The 18,677-nt window shown below is 38.7% G+C and overlaps 1 protein-coding gene across 8 annotated transcripts in view; it reads right to left on the bottom strand.

Moving 5' to 3' along the window:
* Window positions 1–18,677, bottom strand: part of LOC103047119 (neogenin) — a 231,936-nt gene that overhangs the window by 149,385 nt on the left and 63,874 nt on the right. For all 8 annotated transcript variants that reach the window (XM_049474428.1, XM_049474430.1, XM_049474426.1 and 5 more), the window contains exon 2: window positions 4,829–5,146. In XM_049474428.1, coding sequence (XP_049330385.1) covers window positions 4,829–5,146 — 318 coding nt within the window. The remainder of the gene's footprint in view (window positions 1–4,828; window positions 5,147–18,677) is intronic.

Genomic DNA, 18,677 nt, shown 5'->3' on the forward strand with positions numbered 1-18,677 from the left:
AACTCATATTTGTAGAATTTATACACCTCGTGCAGGGAGGAGAATTAAAGACGTTTAACACCACTGGATACCAACTGGATACCCCTCTTAAGAGTGCATCTTTTAGCCTGTACAGTGAGCAGACTGTACAGCAAATGAATACAGCAAACAATGACGACCACATTTAACCATAATAAAAAAAAAATTCAGCAGCAACAAGCAAAAAGCTAGAGGAATTATGTTTGAAAATAATTGAAAAGGGCTGCTTATCCAGCCCTAAAAACTCAGTTATGTTTATACTCTGAGTTTTACAGCGCAGTTCTGTATAGGAATTGACACTCCCTGTGTTTTAACAAAGATAAATCCAAAAAGTAAAGAACATTTCATCATGCGAGACAATAAATACACAGTACATTATAAAAGCTTTGCTCAATGTACAGTAACATGTACTGTAATTATAATGTAATTGTAATTAGACAAGCGGCATAATACAACAGTCCTATGATTTGATTATTAATATCTCTATAATAAGTTAATATCTCTATAATTAGTAGCTGCACTGCACTGAAGTAATAAACTGTAGCACTTTTATACATACTGCATTTAAATTCACAATTATAAATACATACCGGTAATCATAACGCTGCAAAAACATCCAGCCTCTCAGCCGCCAGACTAACAAGATAGTCGCCCAATTCAGCAGCCCCTCATCAAAAACCTGTCTCTTCCTCTTTCTATTAAACCGTCCCTCTGCATCTTTAAAGCCCTCCTCCTCTCCGTCTGATGCTGCGCTGGTATTTGGACTCTGTGCCAGAAGTGCATGTTCCATATTCATAGCAGTCGAGGTGTGCTAATGAAGACGTAGCACACTGTGGATGTTTGGCATGTGTGCCACTTGCTGGCATTTACATACCGTCTTCACACAGGCTGCCTGCAGGCCACTGTTTCAGCCTCCAGTACAGTACAGTGTACACTACTGAATACAGACTGCAGGTTCCAGCACAGGAAAAGACGACGCAGCAACGAGCATGTTCTCCTGCAACAATGCAACTGACATAAAAATGAATAAATAAATAAAACAACATTGCCTGTCTACTAGCTGGTGAACATCAGGTAGGCACGCAGAGTCAATCTGCTATGTTGTTAAACAAACCAGTATAGACCACTTCAGTTTCTGAATCAGTTTCTCTGATTTTGCTATTTATAGGTTTAAGTTTGAGTAAAATGAACATGTTGTTTTTATTCTATAAACTACAGGCAATATATCTCTCAAAATCCAAACAGAAATATTGTCATTCAGAGCATTTATTTGCAGAAAAGAGAAATGTCTGAAACAACAAAAAAGATGAAAAGCTTTCAGACCTCAAATAATGCAAGGAAAACAAGTTCATATTCATAAAGTTTTAAGAGTTCAGAAATCAATATTTGGTGGAAAAACCCTGGTTTTAAACCACAGTTTTCAAGCATCTTGGCATGTTCTCCTCCACCAGTCTTACACACTGCTTTTGGATAACTTTACGCCATAACCTCCTGCTGCAAAGATTCAAGCAGTTCAGCTTGGTTTGATGGCTGTAATCACCCATCTTCCTCTTGAAAATAAAAGAAATCAATCAATTTTAAGGGGTCTCATTATTTTACAGAGCTGTGTAAAGGGATTTATTAACTCAATATATGGCTTTATTTATTTACTATAGCTTCACAACCTGGCCAAAAGCTTTTATATAAAAAAAAAACATATAGCTACATGTTAATTTATTCAAAAAATGTTTGAGCAAATATGCAGCATCGCCTCTTTATTACTGATGAGATAACGTCATGTAAAAATAAGATTCAAATACAGAACTCAATAATTTAAGTATCACTGCATTTTAGATATGCAAGTTGTAACAAATCTGGTGATGCCAATCAGCACAAGGCGTCTGTGAGCTGATGTATCGGAACGCTGCGCTTTCCTCTAAGTGCGCTGTGACGCTACTCGGTAATGATGCATCCGCAGCAGCTTAAAAAGAGACAGTGATTGGCTTTACATGTGTTGGAGGAGGCGTGTGCTAGACTTCACCCTCCTTGTGTTGAGGCATCACTAGTGATGGGGGATATACAGCTGACTAGCAGTTGAATGGGCCAGATAAATTGGGAGAAAAATAGAAACAAAAATAATAAAGTAGGAACCAAAGCCAGAGGTACGGTTTTGAGGGAATGAGCAAACCTGCTTTCTGACTGTTAATCACTATCCGGACGGGATTCGTTTTTTTTAGGGATCCTGGGGTAATTTTCTCTTTCATTGGGGGTCATCTGTTATTTTGTTCCTGTCTAGAATGACCATGTCTGTCCTGACCAGACGTCCTCTGAGAAAATTACAGGCTGAATTACTTGCTGTTTTTCGCTGAACTCCGTGGTCCTCTGGTAATTTTAGTCCTGTCTGGATGCACATCTGGAGTTTCATCGCCTCACGTTTAATATAACTTCTATTTGTCCACTGCCACACACCATAATTTCACTTTGGGAACTCGTTTCCATGGAAATCCACAGCGAGTGGAAATGGAGGAGCTACTGAACAAGGTGTCATGTGACAGAGAAAGCCCAAAAAACTTACTGGACCTCCTGTTTTTTCAATTTCAGTTCAGATGCAAGAGTTTTATCACTGAGTAGAAGTGTGAAATATTTTTCACAGACATCCCCCTAAAAAATAATCCCGCCCAGATAGGGCTTTAGCCGCCGCCATGCGTCACTGTTCATTCGAATAAAGTTGAGCAAAGCTCAACATGCTAGCGTTGCTGGATTTGCATATTTTGCATCACTCTCTATCACATAACCAAACGCCACAAGGTGTCGTCGACTCTCACTGAAAAAGAATGACTTCCGGCCGCTGTGTCACATTCGCTGCTTGCGGTGTGCACCGCACACTCACAAATCATAACTTGCTTTTTTTCTGAGACTCATTCATAGAAAGCAACTGCTGACCCAGAGGTATTCCTAAAAACACTCCTCTAACAACCCATTCACTGTTACAGCTATCTGGCTTCTGATGCCTCAGGTGCATCTTGTACTACTAAACTAAAGATCCAACAAGTTCCTCTGCTGCCTGTTGCAATATTGATTATGCAGTCCCACAATACATTGCTACATGCAGCTCAAATACAGGATAATGTGCTGGATGTTCAGGGTACTGTGCACCTGCAGAACCCAGGACAGCCCAGTGCCAACACCTCCGCTTCAAACAGCACTCTTTCACTGACCAGATCTTATAAAAAAAAAACACACATACACACACAGACACACACACACGCGCGCACACACACACAGACACAACCTGCAGGCATTGTCTATAGTCTGTTTGAACATCACAGTGAATATGAAAGGGCAAGCAATGCCAACATCTGGGGAGTGGAGTGACAGAGAGCCTGTTTTAACACTTTGAAGAAACTTCCGCCGCCTTCCTTCCGTATTTCCAGCAGACAGAACAGCAGGAACGCTCTCTGGAGGCTGTCGCCACTCTGTTTTTATTCCTCTCTTCACGCAGACACCAGGAGAGGAAAAAAGGTAAGCTGGACCGAGAAAAAGGACACAGATCTGAGACCTCTCCTATAAGCATCAGACTGGCACAGCATGCCCAAAAATGTAACAACCTAACACCTAACACAAACAGGACCACAACTATAAGATACCTTAGATAAATTAATCATCTATCAACAGTGCTGATTATGGAAAATTATGGAAGAAAATATGTGGTTTACATGCAACAATAAAAACATCAGAATATAAAAATACTGACAGAACTGTAAAAAAAAAGGAAATATTCAGTAGCAGCATACAGAGGAACACAGATTTGAGAATGTGCTTCACTATTCAAAAATAGCTGAAAGAACTTGACAGAGCTGAATGCATGACAGAAAACCTTCTCCTCAGAAGAGTTAATGAGCTAGAGAGGCTAAATATAGTTTCTTTCGTCTTTCTTATATACAAGGTCATTACACCAGAATTCTGCACCGATCTTACATAGAGACTAGACACTTCGGTATAACTTTAAAACAAATAAAAACTAATAAAAATGCATAATCAATGAATTGTAAGTCAACTGTAGTAGCGTGGCCAGTGTTGCTTGGTCCTTTCCCAGCATACAATAACACATAAGCCAGTATTGATTTGAAATGTGGGTCATATCAGCCGAAGCTGATGATTGTAAAAAATTGGAAAAAAAAAAAAAAAAAAATTATATATATATATATGTATATATATAAATAATATAATATATAATAATATAATATAATATAATATATCCCTACTGCTGATGTGTTGGGTTGGTTTTTCAACATTTCCTTAATATGTAGATATCATAAGGTAAAATAATTAATAGCTAGATAACATCAGATAGCTAATATTTGGCAAAGTAGTCAATGTCCAGCTAATATCACTAAATTGTGTGAAATTAAAATAGGTACTGTCTAGCTAATATCAGGTATTTACTATCTAACTTTGGGTAAAGTAGCTAACGTGTAACGTGTAGCTAATGTGTTGCTAAGATCAGGCAAAGTAATTAGCTTGTAGCTAACATCAGATAAAATAGTGAACATCTAGCCAACATCTATGGTTAGGTTACTTTCAAAGGTAGGCGAGATTCTTATCTGAAGTTACAGATTTTTTTTATTTATATCTTTTTCAGTAAGCATCTTCTATAATCTAATATATTTCTTACTGTGTAACTGCAGTTTCACAGAGTTTGAAATGATGACAGCACTGCTATATGGGAATTAAGTGAAGATACGATGGTTTGGTTAATGAATTATCTAGTCTAAACAGAGATGACAGGGTAATAGAATGAACGAATACATATTAGTTTTAGACCCCTTACCTGCTACAGTCAGACGAGCCGTACGGCTGCTGATGGTTCCCAGGTTGTCGATGGTGGCCACGCACTGGTAGACCCCCTCGTCAGGCTTGTTGTGTTTAGAGTGCACCACGGTGCTGATGAGGAGAGAGCCGTCCGGTAACAGACGGCGACGGTCATCTGCCGCCAGATTGGGGAACGTGCCATCCTTCTTCCACTCCACTCGCACCGGAGCTTCACTGGACACAGAGCAGTTCAGCACAGCAGGAAGCCCCCGCACAGCCAGCGTGTCCACGGGCTGCACAGAGAACCGGAACGGTGTGAAGCCCCTCACTGCAGAACCTGAGAACACAGGAGAACGTGTAATTAGACTTCTGAATCAATAGTTTCTGGTATGAGTGGATCAGACAACAGTGCTGCTTGAGTTTTTAAACACAGCGTCACTGCTGGACTGAGAATAGACCACCAACAGAGTCCTGAGAGCACTCCAGCAACAGATTCAGAGCTTCTGTGTCTTACTTTACATCTACGAGTTGCACCAATGATGCAGGACGAGCTAATATGAGTGAACAGGAGATGTCCCAAATCTCCCGGAAGTTGCGGGAGTCTACCGCATATCAATTACGGTTCCCTGATGCCCGCAAGTCAGATAAAATCTCCTGGAATCTAGAAAAAAATGTTTCTAGGGGGAACACAAACGCGGATGCTGGCGACACAGACTTTTTTTTTACCTAATCGTGTGTGTGAAAGACAGGAAGAGGAAGAGAAAGGCACTCCCCTCCTTTGCATATTCATTAAGCACATGCAAAACAGAGAGTGATATGATTGGCCTGTTCTCTACAAAGAGTCTGTGAGTCAGCCAATCAATTTTTGAGTACAGACTTTAGTAGGTAAGAGAAGGAGCATCATGGCTCCCATTAAAACTCATTTCACCTCAGACTACTCTAAAGTATATCCATGTCTGGTAAAAGATGAAAACAATGAAAGTCTTGCCCGCTGTAAAGTTTGCAAAAATTATTTATGCATTTCTCACGGGAGATTAAATGATTGGAAAAGGCAGACTGAGGTATATGTTTAAAAACTGCAGCAGCACTGCTGTGTCTGATCTACTCATGCCAGCTCACTTAACCCCCCCCCATACACAACCCACATATATTTTCTCAGCACACAATATTACCAGTAAAAGGAGGTAATTATATCCGTCTGTCTATTATAGCCTCATTTAAAATTTATGATAAATAAAATAAATCTTTAGTGCCAACAGCAGGCTCGCAGATTACAGCCTTTAATAAATTTGCCATCAGCGTATGACACCCCCAATTAGAGTGGCCCTGCCACAAATCAGGAGAGCCAGGACATGTTTATTGGCAATTACTGGAATAATAACACCCAACCTTAATTATTACACTAAATTCAATTAATGAAACAAAGTGAAAACATGTTGTCAAATCAGGGGGAAGCAGAATGATAAAGCGCCATCATTACTGTGATAAACTGCCTCCCAATGCGCTTTCCTGATCATACTGTCGATGCCAAAAAAACACTGATTAAACGCATGTTCCAAAAACAGAAATACAAAACAGCAGAACTGATCCTGTTTTCTTCATTCAGTGCTGAAGACAGCACTAAATTCACTTAAACACCACAAAGGAATAATGTATTTTCTTATCTCTGTCTGAGGAGAAACAAAGCAGATCTCAATATTGTTTCACTGGATAAACCCCTAAACCCCCCTTAGGAGAAAATGTTTGTGTGTATATTGTGTACATTATTTTCATTAAGCTAAAAAAAAAAAAAGAAGAATGTTTCTCAAGAGCTGAACAGAAGCAGGAGAAAATAGCTAAAGTCTGTCAGCGGTTTTAAACAGGAATTTAAAGTATATAAGAGGAATAAAAAGATTAAGATGAATATAAGGTAGGAAAAAAAGCGATACATTTGATTTGGGAAGCACTCTATTCAGATTTCTTGATAGACTACTGCTTCATTTGGTCTATTCTAATCAAGCCACAACATTTTTGCCACAAAATTTACTTTTTTGCCTAAATCTTCTCCTTATGTTGCTGCAGGGACACCTGTGATAAAATGGCTACACCCTCAGTTCATCAGATAATTTGATTCTACCCGTTTAGGATGATCAGTAATTTGGTGATAGGTTGAGGTAGTCTGGACCTAGACTACCTACATCTGTGCGTAACTATAGGGATTTACATAGGATCTCCGGTGGATTTCGTATTTTACTCTAAGACTCTAAGACTAGGTAAGTTGCTGAACTGCTCTTACCAGGGCATTACACATGTTAAGTAAAGTAACATACGACATTGCAAAGAAAAATGTCTTTATTTTTAAAATGTTTCTAACTGCATCGTGGTGCTGTTAGCCAATCAGAGGCGATATGTTTGCATGTATGAATATTCATTTACAAAAGCTGAAATCCTGTCTTTCCCCCCTCCACAGGACTAAAGAAGCGTTATGCTTGATCACGGAACAGTTTTTTTTTTTTTTTTTCACAAAAAACAGCTCGCATGGCATTCATTAATACTAGAGACCAAAACTAGATATTTTAAACTGAATAAATAAATAAAAATGCCTTTAAAATTCTGAGGTTTTTTTCTGTTTTGATGATTCAGGATGAGATAGCATAAGAAAAATAAATGCACTGCCAGCGCTATTTATGCTATTCACACTCTTCCCTGCTAATCTCTAAATACCCTTTTCTGTGCTAATTATTGGAGATGGCATGATGCCCTGTGATGCCATATAAACCCAGTGACTCTTTAATGCAGTTATCGTTTATATTTACAATGTTTTTTACCTCAGGAGCTAAACAGTCTACATTATCTTAAATATCCTGACTGATAAGATCTTAATCCACAGAGAATTCAACAATTGATGAAGCAAATTGTTAAATTACAAGAGAAGAATGAAGCTTTTTCAGAAGGGATGCACGTCGTCTTAAAGATAAGACAGCTAGCTATACACCACAAATGTTCAAAAACATCAACGCTAAATACATGCAGCACGGAGCTTTCAAAGGAAACAGCAGGACAGCGCAGCACGTCTGCAAAGACACATGACTTGGAAATGCATGTGCTCAGCTCGTAGCTGCAGGAGAGGTAGAAATTGCTAAATTATCTTCAATTAGTTCTAAACGCTGAAGCCAAAGGTCACTAATCTCTGCTGTTAAGCTAACAGCCCTTTCCCTTTCTCGTACTGTAAGCTTCTGAAGAGAAATCCTTCAGGAGCAAGATGAATATGGGCGTAATTGCAAAGCATTTATCGCACTGTAAAGTAAAAAAAAAAAAAAAAAGAACAGAAGAAAAAAATGAACAACAATGTTTTTCAGACGATAATAAGACCAATTATCTGCATCAGCGGGGTGGTGCAAAAACAATTACTGCAAAGTGTTTCGTAATAGAACAAACAAGCCGTCCTATATTTTCATTACTGAGAAAATGACACGCTTCATCTGGTCCGTGTACAGTACTTCACGCACTGCAGTGTGATCACTGGACTCTGGCTTGGATTTATTATTTCATTTTAACTCGTTTGTTCATCTGAATCGAACCACAGAAGCACTTTAAACCCAATATATCCATTTTACTTAAAATACAAGGCAAGAGAACATATAATCAGAGAGTCATTCAGAAGCTCTGCAGAATCCATATTTATCCAAAACAACATCTCGTTTAATTTTTATTCAAATGTAGTAAGATTAGCGCGAGGTCACCGGTTCGAACCCCCGCTCATGCAGCTTTGCCATCAAGCTGCCGGCGCTCAGAGGGAGCACAATTGGCCCTGCTCCCTTCGGGTGGGTAGATGCCGCTCTCTCCCCACATCACTAAAGGGTGATGTCTGCAGCACAGGGCGTCTGTGAGCTGATGTATCAAAACCGAGTCGCTGCACTTTCCTCCTAGCGCTGTTTGTGATGCTGCTCGGCAATGCTGCGTCAGCAGCAGCTCGAAAAGAAGCGGTGGCTGACTTCACATGTATCGGAGGAGGCATGTAAGTCTTCACCCTACTGGTGTGTTGAGGCATCACTAGTGATAGGGGGAGTCTTAAAAAGTGGGTTGAGTAATTGTCCTTGTAAATTGGGGAGAAAATGGGAAAAATTAGAAATGAAATGATAAAAAAATAAAAAATAATAAATAAATAAATAAATAAATATATAGATATATATATATAGTGAGTTTACAAAACCTGAAGGTACTGTATAGAATCATCTACACAGACACTAATGGCCAACTCAAAGAGCTAGCTTTAAACAAAAATTAAACACTGTCAGCATACACAATAAAGGTGATCCTGCACAATAAAGCCTATAAAGCCAGGCCTGCAATTACTCTGTATGTGGAAAAACACGCCACATCTTTCCTGTTCATGCCTGTACTTTATCACCTCAAACACTGATAACAAACAGGCTGTTCAGTAAAGCTGGGAAAACTGGAATCGCTCTGTGTGCGCTTGTGGGTGGGATCAGTAAAACAAATATCTGAAAGATCAGTGTAGACATAAAAGCTGAGGATCCTCTAAACGGTAAAGCTTTAGCTATAAATAGGGAGTAAAAATGAGCAGGTTCCCACACGTTCTTCCAAAATCCTTCAGGGGAAAAAAAAAATAAAAAATCCAAGGAGGACCACAAACGAGGGAAGTGTAAACAAAGGAGTAGACGTTGCGTATTAACTGCAGTCTGCGTAAACGTCGGCGAGGGCTGCTAATTTTCTTAAACTCATCCTCTTCAAATCCCGGTAGTGGGAAACAGGGTGAGTCCCAGAAAAACTGAAGCCGTGGAGGATAAAAGGAGACTTAAACTGTGTTCCATTTGAACTTAGATGCTGGAATTTTCAGGTTAAAACTAGAAAATTGAAAACTGAAACTAGGCCCATCATGATCATTTTATTCTCAAATTATCGTTCAATATATGAAGGAATGAATGAAGTTCCACTTATATAATATAGCGCCTTCCTAGACACCCAAGGATGCTTTACAATGTACCATATTTTCTGCACTATAAGGCGGAGCAGATTATAAGGCACATTAAGCGACACTAGTAATAAACAGGGTGTCACCATGTTTCCCTTCAAATTCAGAGAGTCTCGTTGCTAGGTAGAGGTTAAGCAAAGTAAAGCAAACAAAGTAAACAAAACTGTAATTCTTAAAAAAAAAAAAAAAAAAAAAACATTTTCTTTCAAAGTCAAATGAGTGCTGGTGGTTAATTTACACATATTTTCCCCCTGAAAACTGTTTATTTGGGTGAGTAAAGCATTTCCATTTATTTAGAGTAAGCTTAAGACTTCCAGATTTCTACTAAGGCTGGGTGCAGCAGCAGCAGCATTAGCATTAGCGGCTAACTGCCACCAGACAACGCTTCACTGAGGAACCCTGAGTGTTCCGGTAAGCCAGGAACCGATCAGCTAGTGGTTCATCCCACAAAGCTAACTTGTTTTAACACAGTAAACGCGCAGGCTACTGTCAAATATATCGCAGTTAGTGGCTAATGCTAGTGATGCTCCAGCAGTGCTAGCCAGGGTTAGCAGCAGACTACAGGCTGATAATACTCACCTCTAAAAGGCAAAAGAGCTAGTGCATAGCAGCTAATGCTAATACTGCTCCAGTCTTGGTGCTGAAGCTAAACTGAAGCTTCTTTATAATGCTGTATTTCAGCGGTTTGACTACATAAGGCTCACTGAAGCTTTTTGGGAAAATTATAAGATTTTAAGTGTGTTTTATAGTGTGAAAAATAAGGGTACTATTTAATTTACCACACAGACACAGGCAGAAAATGGAAACTCCACCCAGACCAAACTTGAACCCAGAACCCCAGTGCTGGGAGGCCATTCAATATATCGTTGCTGTCCAATGAAAAACACTTATCCCCAAAACTGCAACTTTACAGGAGAGAGAAAAAACCTTGTACACTTTCAATGGAAGTCAATGTGATAAGAGTTTATTTCAGGTCATTTTGAAGAGTTTCTATTGGTCCGTTCATCAAGAAATTTTGGCACAGTGTAGGGGACAGTTTGTCTGTTCAAATTATGTAGTAAACTAAAAATCGACAAAAATGGAGATGAGAGTTTTTCATAGGACAGCGACGATATGGACATTTTTGTTTTTTATTTAAATAATTTGTACAAACAATACTGTCAACACACAACTTTTATCTGTGGTCATTGTTCCATAGTGTTCCATAGTGTTTGGATGAACAAAATACTGTATAATGCTTCATTTTCAACTGGAATCGCCAACAGTGCTAACAGTGCTAACAGTGCCTGGGACAATACTAAAAATGCTAACCCAGGGAACAAAAAGGGAGCCATTTTAACTGAATTTGCCATAAAACACTGTTAAAACAACAGTAAATCCAGTTGTGGTAAACTGTAAATGTCTTTAATTAACAGTTTTTAACAAATGTTTTAAATAATCTAAACACAGACAACATGTGGGTCACGTAATTTCCAGCATCTGAGGTAAAAGGAACAAAGCATTATTCCTCTCATCCTATAAAAGCATATCACAGTGCATTAACCTGGATACACACACTCGCTCTGAATAGAACTAATGCAGCTGTATTTACCATAGTTACTGCTCTCCTTTACCCTTTATCAAACAACATGTACGCCTGAGGCCACACAATAAATAAGCAGTTATCTGCGAAATATCCATTACCTAAAAAATTATGCTCGACAAAATAAGATTTCACTTCTTATTAGTGGAAGCAAGCTTCTCTCACAGCATTAACTCTGACAAAAAGCCTGTCACTATGACGAGCCCTGTGGACTAGATGCCCATATTTGGGCGTGGAAGCTCTGAAGTCTCCTTTCATATCAGTACGGGCTATTTACTACCATGAGCACACTTACTTGCTACCCCGGGTACACTCAGCACACATTATGCAGTAGAAGAGCTCAAATTCAATTAAAGTAAATAAATGAAAGCTCCTTATGGACTGTTAAATTCAATGAAACCGAAGCAAAGCACATAAATTCTCATTATTTGCTTTTAACCTCAATTTAATCAGTGACAAGGGTCTTTTATGCAGGCTTTTATATTATAAACCAACCTATAAAACAATAATCTGCTTTCTTTCGAGGTTTTATAGTTTTATCATGATTAAGCTGAACGAACAGTGGCATGGCACCATAAGTACATGATAAAACATTATGCAACAACAGTGTGGTTCTTGTGCTTTTACTTTTGAAAGTATTGTGCATTTCACCTGTGCGAAAAATACACCCTAGACAGTGTTCAATTTACAGTGTCCTTCAAGCTGATCATCAACTGATCAGCAGAGATGACAGCAGCAGTATGTCGATGAGCATTGTCCTGTGGAAATAGGAAACTGAAGTACCAGGGCTGAGTATCATTTTAAAATTTACGATACCTATAGGGTACCTTAAATTCGATACCGATACCCAAATGATACTTTTTTTTAAATACCCTTTTCTAAATTGCAACTAAAAAATACAAAAAAAAACAAAAAATCAGTAGGTAATGGATATTTCGCAGATAACTGCTTATTTATTGTGTGGCCTCAGGCGTACATGTTGTTTGATAAAGGGTAAAGGAGAGCAGTAACTATGGTAAATACAGCTGCATTAGTACAAAATACAAAAAGCGATAATTCAGTTATTTTTTAAGAAATATCAGCATTAGATTGTTAAAATTAAATTATATTAGTGGTGTCAATCACTTAAAATGATTAAAACAATTATTTTTTTTTTGTAATGCTGTTATTTTTCCTGTACTGAGAAGGGTACAATAATAATAATATTGTAGTGTGTAAAAAAAGGTTGTTTTTACCACACTGCATGCGCTCTCCATGTTTATGTGCATTTCATGTAAAATATTGAGAAAAAAAAGCACAATTTATTTTTTTTTTTAACTTTTGGTACTCGATAGTGCCTTTTTTTTCGAATTTCGATACCCAGCCCTACACCAAGGTGCGTTCAGAAAGAGAAAAGGTAGTTCCACTGGCTGCAAGGCATTACTTGATGCCTCTAATAAAAGCCAATTTTTCCAATATCAGTCATGTTAAATGTTCTATCATGTATTGTTCCTGGCAACCTTTATCTTTCTAAATGTATACCATCACTGTCCAATAAAAAAAATGTATCTTCAAAACAGCAACTCTACAGGAGAGACAGAAAACCTTCGTAATTTTCCATAAAAATGGAGATTTCTAGTGGTCTATTCATCAAGATTTTTTTTACAGTGTAAGGGTCAGTTTCTGTGTTTAACTTATGTAGTAAATTAAAAAGCAACAAAAATGGAAATACAATATAAACTAATATATATAAGCTAATTCGATATGGTATACAATATGGTAAATTCTAAATCAGTGATTTTAACAAGTTATCAAATAACCACAAAAGCCCTACTCAACAGCATGATAGCATGATCTTGAGGATCCTAGAACCCTAGTTAGTACGATGGTAGAGAGTTCAGTACAAGGAAGGCAACATTTCACAATGAGCGAGAGCCTAATCTTCCTAGGCCAACTCCGATGCTGGAGAAAGGAATATGACGATGCATCCTTGACCTCAGAGCAGCAAGACAGCCAGAAAATGAGGCTGTCGGCATGATGAGTACAAGCTGTTACCCCCCGTCCACACGATCAAGAGAGGAAAAAAAACCCACTTCAGAAACAGCCTCAGTCAGCTCAACCGCACCACGTGGGCAGACGCAGAGCTTCACAGAGAGATGAATGCTACAGAGGTTAGGAGGAAAGAAAAGAGAATTAGGGAGAGTGAGCAACCAATCAGATCCTGTAGAGTGATCTCGACATGGAAAAACGCTCATAGATCAAGAGTGTGCTCAGATGTCTAAAAATCACAGAAAATCTTAGTTAGTGCTGGGTGATCTAAAAAATTAGATTTTTGATTTTAATATTTTTGATTTTAATCTTTTAATTTTTTCCCCTTCTATTAAAAATCTGACAGATGACAAAAAAATGGCTCAAAACTAGGTTAACTAATTTGCATCAAAACTGTAATTCGAATTAACCAAATTAATCGTGAAAATTGCCAAGCACTAGTCTTAGTAGCAGATACTAGCAGATTCTCAAGATTCTGAATCAGTCTATTTCATACAAACATATCTCAATCATGTTCAAAAGAACTGTGTGGAATCCTGAGTCACCATCAACAGACCAGTCGTTTTGCTGGGTGTGTAAATGGTGCTCTCTCCTTTATTCACTTCCACTGTGATTCTGGACAGCACAGGTGTCTGTTGGCTGCAGCATTGGAGCTGGCGATCCGGCACTTTTCTTTGAGATTGTTGGCTGCCTAGTGCTGTTGTGCTGGTGACAACTAGCCAGAGTGGATGAGACGACATGTTACAAAAATAACTTTCCTGAATTTGTTCCAATATGAACAAATATCTGTATCTGGAAGCAACATATTTCTACAGCAGTGCTTCACAATCCTAAATATTGATCCCTCCTCTAATAGAAAGTGTTAACCAAGAGCAGCCATCCAGCACTCCATCACTCCATCAATCTGACTCACCAACCTCTCCCCTCTCCTCGCACTCTTTCATCTCCAGCAGACGCGCTCCTCGCTTCCACTCTGCACTTAGACATTTCTAGGAACTGCTCTGAGGCCAATCCTTCGGGCCATTTGTACGAGCAGACACTGCAGAGGAAGAGAAACACACACTGCAGAACCTTTAAAGGACATAAAAGGCCCATTTTGAAAGAGCACGGGAGCCTGAACCTTCATTTATCAGCTTCTGATTCATCTGAGACTCATACCGGCTTCGACACCTGCGGAATTGTAAGCGAGCGTAGCCTCGGGGAATGCAGGTGTCTAATTATCAATCTGTAGGTTAGAAATATCCTGTCCTCAGGCTAAATGTGAGAGAGTCTAATGTAAGGCCACAACATCTGTAATCATACGACTGTCCTGCGTTCTGTAGAGCTAATTAACCCTCCTGTTATGTTCCGGGTCAATTTGAACTGTTTTAAAGTTTAAAGTGAAAAACTAGGAAAAATAATTAAAAGTATTTTTTCAATATAAAACTTCTTCTGCTTGCTTTAATTAGTGTAATCAACATATAATTTGAAAATGGTTCATCTCACGTATTTGCAATCACCCCCTGCAAAAACTAAACTAAAACAAAATTGCAATATTATGTTTTATTGTTATGTAAAACTATTGTTTTATATGTTGGTCTTTGAAAAGTAATAAAGTAATGAAACGTTTAATAAAAAAGTTTAAACATGTATTTTTTTTTTATGAAAAATGAGTAAATCATCCTAATTGAACCATTACCTGTTAGAGGTAAGGAACACCATTGCACTAAATATTGATAGAATAATTAGTAATGGAGTTAGTAAAAAAAAAATATTCAAACTGCTTGTAAGGATTTTTTTGGGGTTTTATACATATTTTGGATATTTAAACATGCCCCGGTTCAAAATGACCCTGGATCAGCATTGCTGTTCCTGACAAATGAACATAACAGGAGGGTTAATGAACATATAAGCTCATACAAGCTTCTCATGCACACACAAAAAAAAGTGAAAAAGTAAAAGATCACCATTTTATTTCTGCGAGAACATCCATCACGAGCTCAGCTACGCAGACGCAGACTACAGGACACAGGACACATTTCCATACATTGCACTAATTCCTCACCTAAAGCCGCAGCCCTCCACCAGTAAGCGTGAAGATAGGTCACAAGGGAATAAACCACACGTAATTCATTTCCATCACACTACATATCCTGACAGACACCGCACTGTTAAAATGCAGGGGCCTGTCCTGCCGGGACGAGATTCCTTCTGGGAGAAGCAGCTGCTAATGGGCTGGAGAAAGGCTTTCTAGACAGGAGAGACGAGGACAGGGCCTCCCTGTCCCCCGACGAGAATTTAAATTTACATTAGCTTTCTACACCTACAGAGTCTGCTGAATGCTAAAACCTGCCCCATCACTTACCACACACTGCTTCAAATTTAATATAAACCTACCATCATTAAACAACACCAGACTGTCAAATATGTGTTACATACATACATACAGTACCAGTCAGAAGCTAGGACACACCTTGTCTCATTCAATGGGTTTTCTGTATTTTTCTCTCTCTTTTTATTATGTCTACATAGTAATTTAATATTACAGACAATAAAGATATACAGGAACACACGAAAAGTGTTAAGTAAACCAGAATGTGTTTTATACTTTAGTTTCTTCTAAGTAGCACGTTTAGCTTTGAGGACAGATCTAATCATAAGAGGTAGAGTCACCTGGTATAGTTTTGAACAATAGTTACTGCTTGTCCTTCATGCTGTTTTTCCAGCTCATCCTAAATCATTGACTTTAGGTCAGGGGACTGTGGAGGACAAACAATTTTTGTTTAATATGCAATTCCATATGTGTTCCTTATCTTTTTTATGTCTATTATTAATCTACAATGTAGAAAAAAAATAATATATAAATATAAAAATAAATAAATAGAATGAAAATTGATATCCAAATTTTGACTTAATGTCTCAATTTTTTGGTTTGAGAGCATCAGCTGTAAAGAGGTAGAGTTGGTAAACATATTATAGCAAGAACTACTTAACTAAATAAAGAAAAAAAAATACTTCAAGCAATGGAGGTCAGTCAATCCGAAAGATATCACAATCTTTTTTAAGAAAATATTCTCAAGTGCAGTCGAAAAGACCATTAGAAACATTGAAAAAGATGAAACTGGCTCTAATCTGGACCAGCCTAAAAAAGGAAGGGCAAGAATTTCCTCTTTTGCACAGAATAAGCTGATAAGAATTACCAGTCTCAGAAACCACAAGTTAACAGAACCCCAGATAAGAGCACCTAAATTAGTTTACTAATTTTAAGTTTTATCTACATGATTCCTTATGTGTTCCTGCATAGTCTGGATGTCTTCAATATCCATTTACAATAAGAAGGTGTGTCCAAACTTTTGGCTGGTACTGTGTGTGAATATGTTGTGAAAATGTACATATATAGATCTGAGGAATTATAAAATCTACTATTATTTACAGCATGTATTATATTCCTTAGTATATAATATAGCATATATTATTTAAAAATATATTATATGAACATTTGCACAGTTACACAAAGGTCAATCAAATTCTGCACGGTCAAAGTAAAGCACAGCAAAGTTTATATTTATTAACATCAAAAATAAACCACAATGAAAGCAAGTTGAAAACACTGGAAAACGATCAACTCCTCAACTGCTGAATGAAAAGCTTCGTCCCAAGCTGATAAAAACAGGAGCAAACAGGGAGGGTCAGTCCTCAAGACCTCAACACACGAACAGCCCATCTCCTCCTCCTCTTCTCCTCCTCGCCTGAAACGCTCACGAGACCTTGAGGTGAGGTAATTGATGGTGACACGGCGATGAGGGCTGATTTCAGTCGTTTAACACCACCATCGTTCACGAAGAGGAGAAGCAAACAGCAGAGCCTGGGGGGTGTTGGGGGGACGCCCCCTGGGCCTCAGGGGTTACCATGGAGAGATTTTTCTCACAAACGGGGCAACGCTCCCCACTCTTCAGAAGCAGCAGGAGGGGGAAGTCATTTCGAGTTGGTTTTCACAATAGTGCCATTGAAAGAGCATCTAGCGGATGTGGAACAAAGACTTCGCCCATTAATCAAATAACAACAATACAGCCTCCGCCGTACAAATACGTGTGCACAGCGCAGGCGAGAGGAGAAGAGAGAGAAAACACAAGATCTGACGCTAAGTGATTCCCACGGGCGCTCCGAGGCTACGGCAACTTTCTTTCTGTTTGTCTGGAGTTTCCCCTTGCGTTAAACGAACACCGCCGCAAGTGATGGAAGCGGAGTCAGAAAAGAAGAAGAAATGCGAGATTTACACGGCCAAGTGCGTTCCACTTCTCAAATACTGCAGACAAATAATGTTCCAGTCCATGAAATATAAATCAGGGTTAAAACCTGTGTGTGTAAGAGTGTGTACACTTGTAAATGTGTGTCTAAGAAACACACACATCCTCTCTTACCACAGAAGAAGAAAAAAAAAAAATATATATATATATATATATATATATATATATATATATATAAATCAGTTCTTTTCGGCTTTAAGGTTTTTCTTCAGCGCTCGTTCCTTCAGATTTACTCAGCTGTGTCTGCGTATAAGGAATAAGACTACGCCGCCGCCGCCGCTGCCGCCGACGACAGCGCACAGCCCAGCCTGGAGCACACTCCAGTTTCAATCCAGATAAATCCTAAATTCCCCCCTTTTCACTCTTTTCCACTTTCCTAAACAGCAACCCAAACAACATTTTAAACGCATCACAGTCTCTAACCAAGAAAAAAAAAAAGAAAAGAGAAGAGAAGAGAAAGAAGAGGCCAGAGCAGCAGAGCAGCAGACAAACCCCAGCTTTACGCTCAGGGACAAGAGCCAGGCAGGAATTGATTCTAGATGCCATTAGCTCACTGCTCCAACAGGGGGAAAAAAAGGCCATGAACGCTGAACATCAGAGCAAAACAGCCCTCTCAAGCAATAATTCTGCGCTCGTTTGGACACAAAGGCGAAGCTGCAACAGGAAAGGGAAGGTAATGATGATAAATAATAGTCCAGGATTCAATTAATCTCCCAGTGTTACCTTGGGGAAAGAGAGAGAGGGTCTGGGAGTTCTCTGCGTCAGAGGAGACTCACTGTAGAGCTTATGAGGAAATATGAATAACAAAGCCTTCAAACCCAGGAATCAATAGATAATAGAATGGTGTACAATTTAGCCCATTATGAAACAGTTATAATGAGACAGACTGAATAGGAGAGCTCTTACACTGTCTTTAGAGAAATCCTGTAGAACTTTACTACAAACAATTACAATTTTAGGAATAGTGTAAAAGGCGCACTTAAAATCCTTTCATTTT

Source organism: Astyanax mexicanus, chromosome 2 (genome assembly GCF_023375975.1).
Source record: "Astyanax mexicanus isolate ESR-SI-001 chromosome 2, AstMex3_surface, whole genome shotgun sequence".
NCBI lineage: Eukaryota > Metazoa > Chordata > Actinopteri > Characiformes > Acestrorhamphidae > Astyanax > Astyanax mexicanus.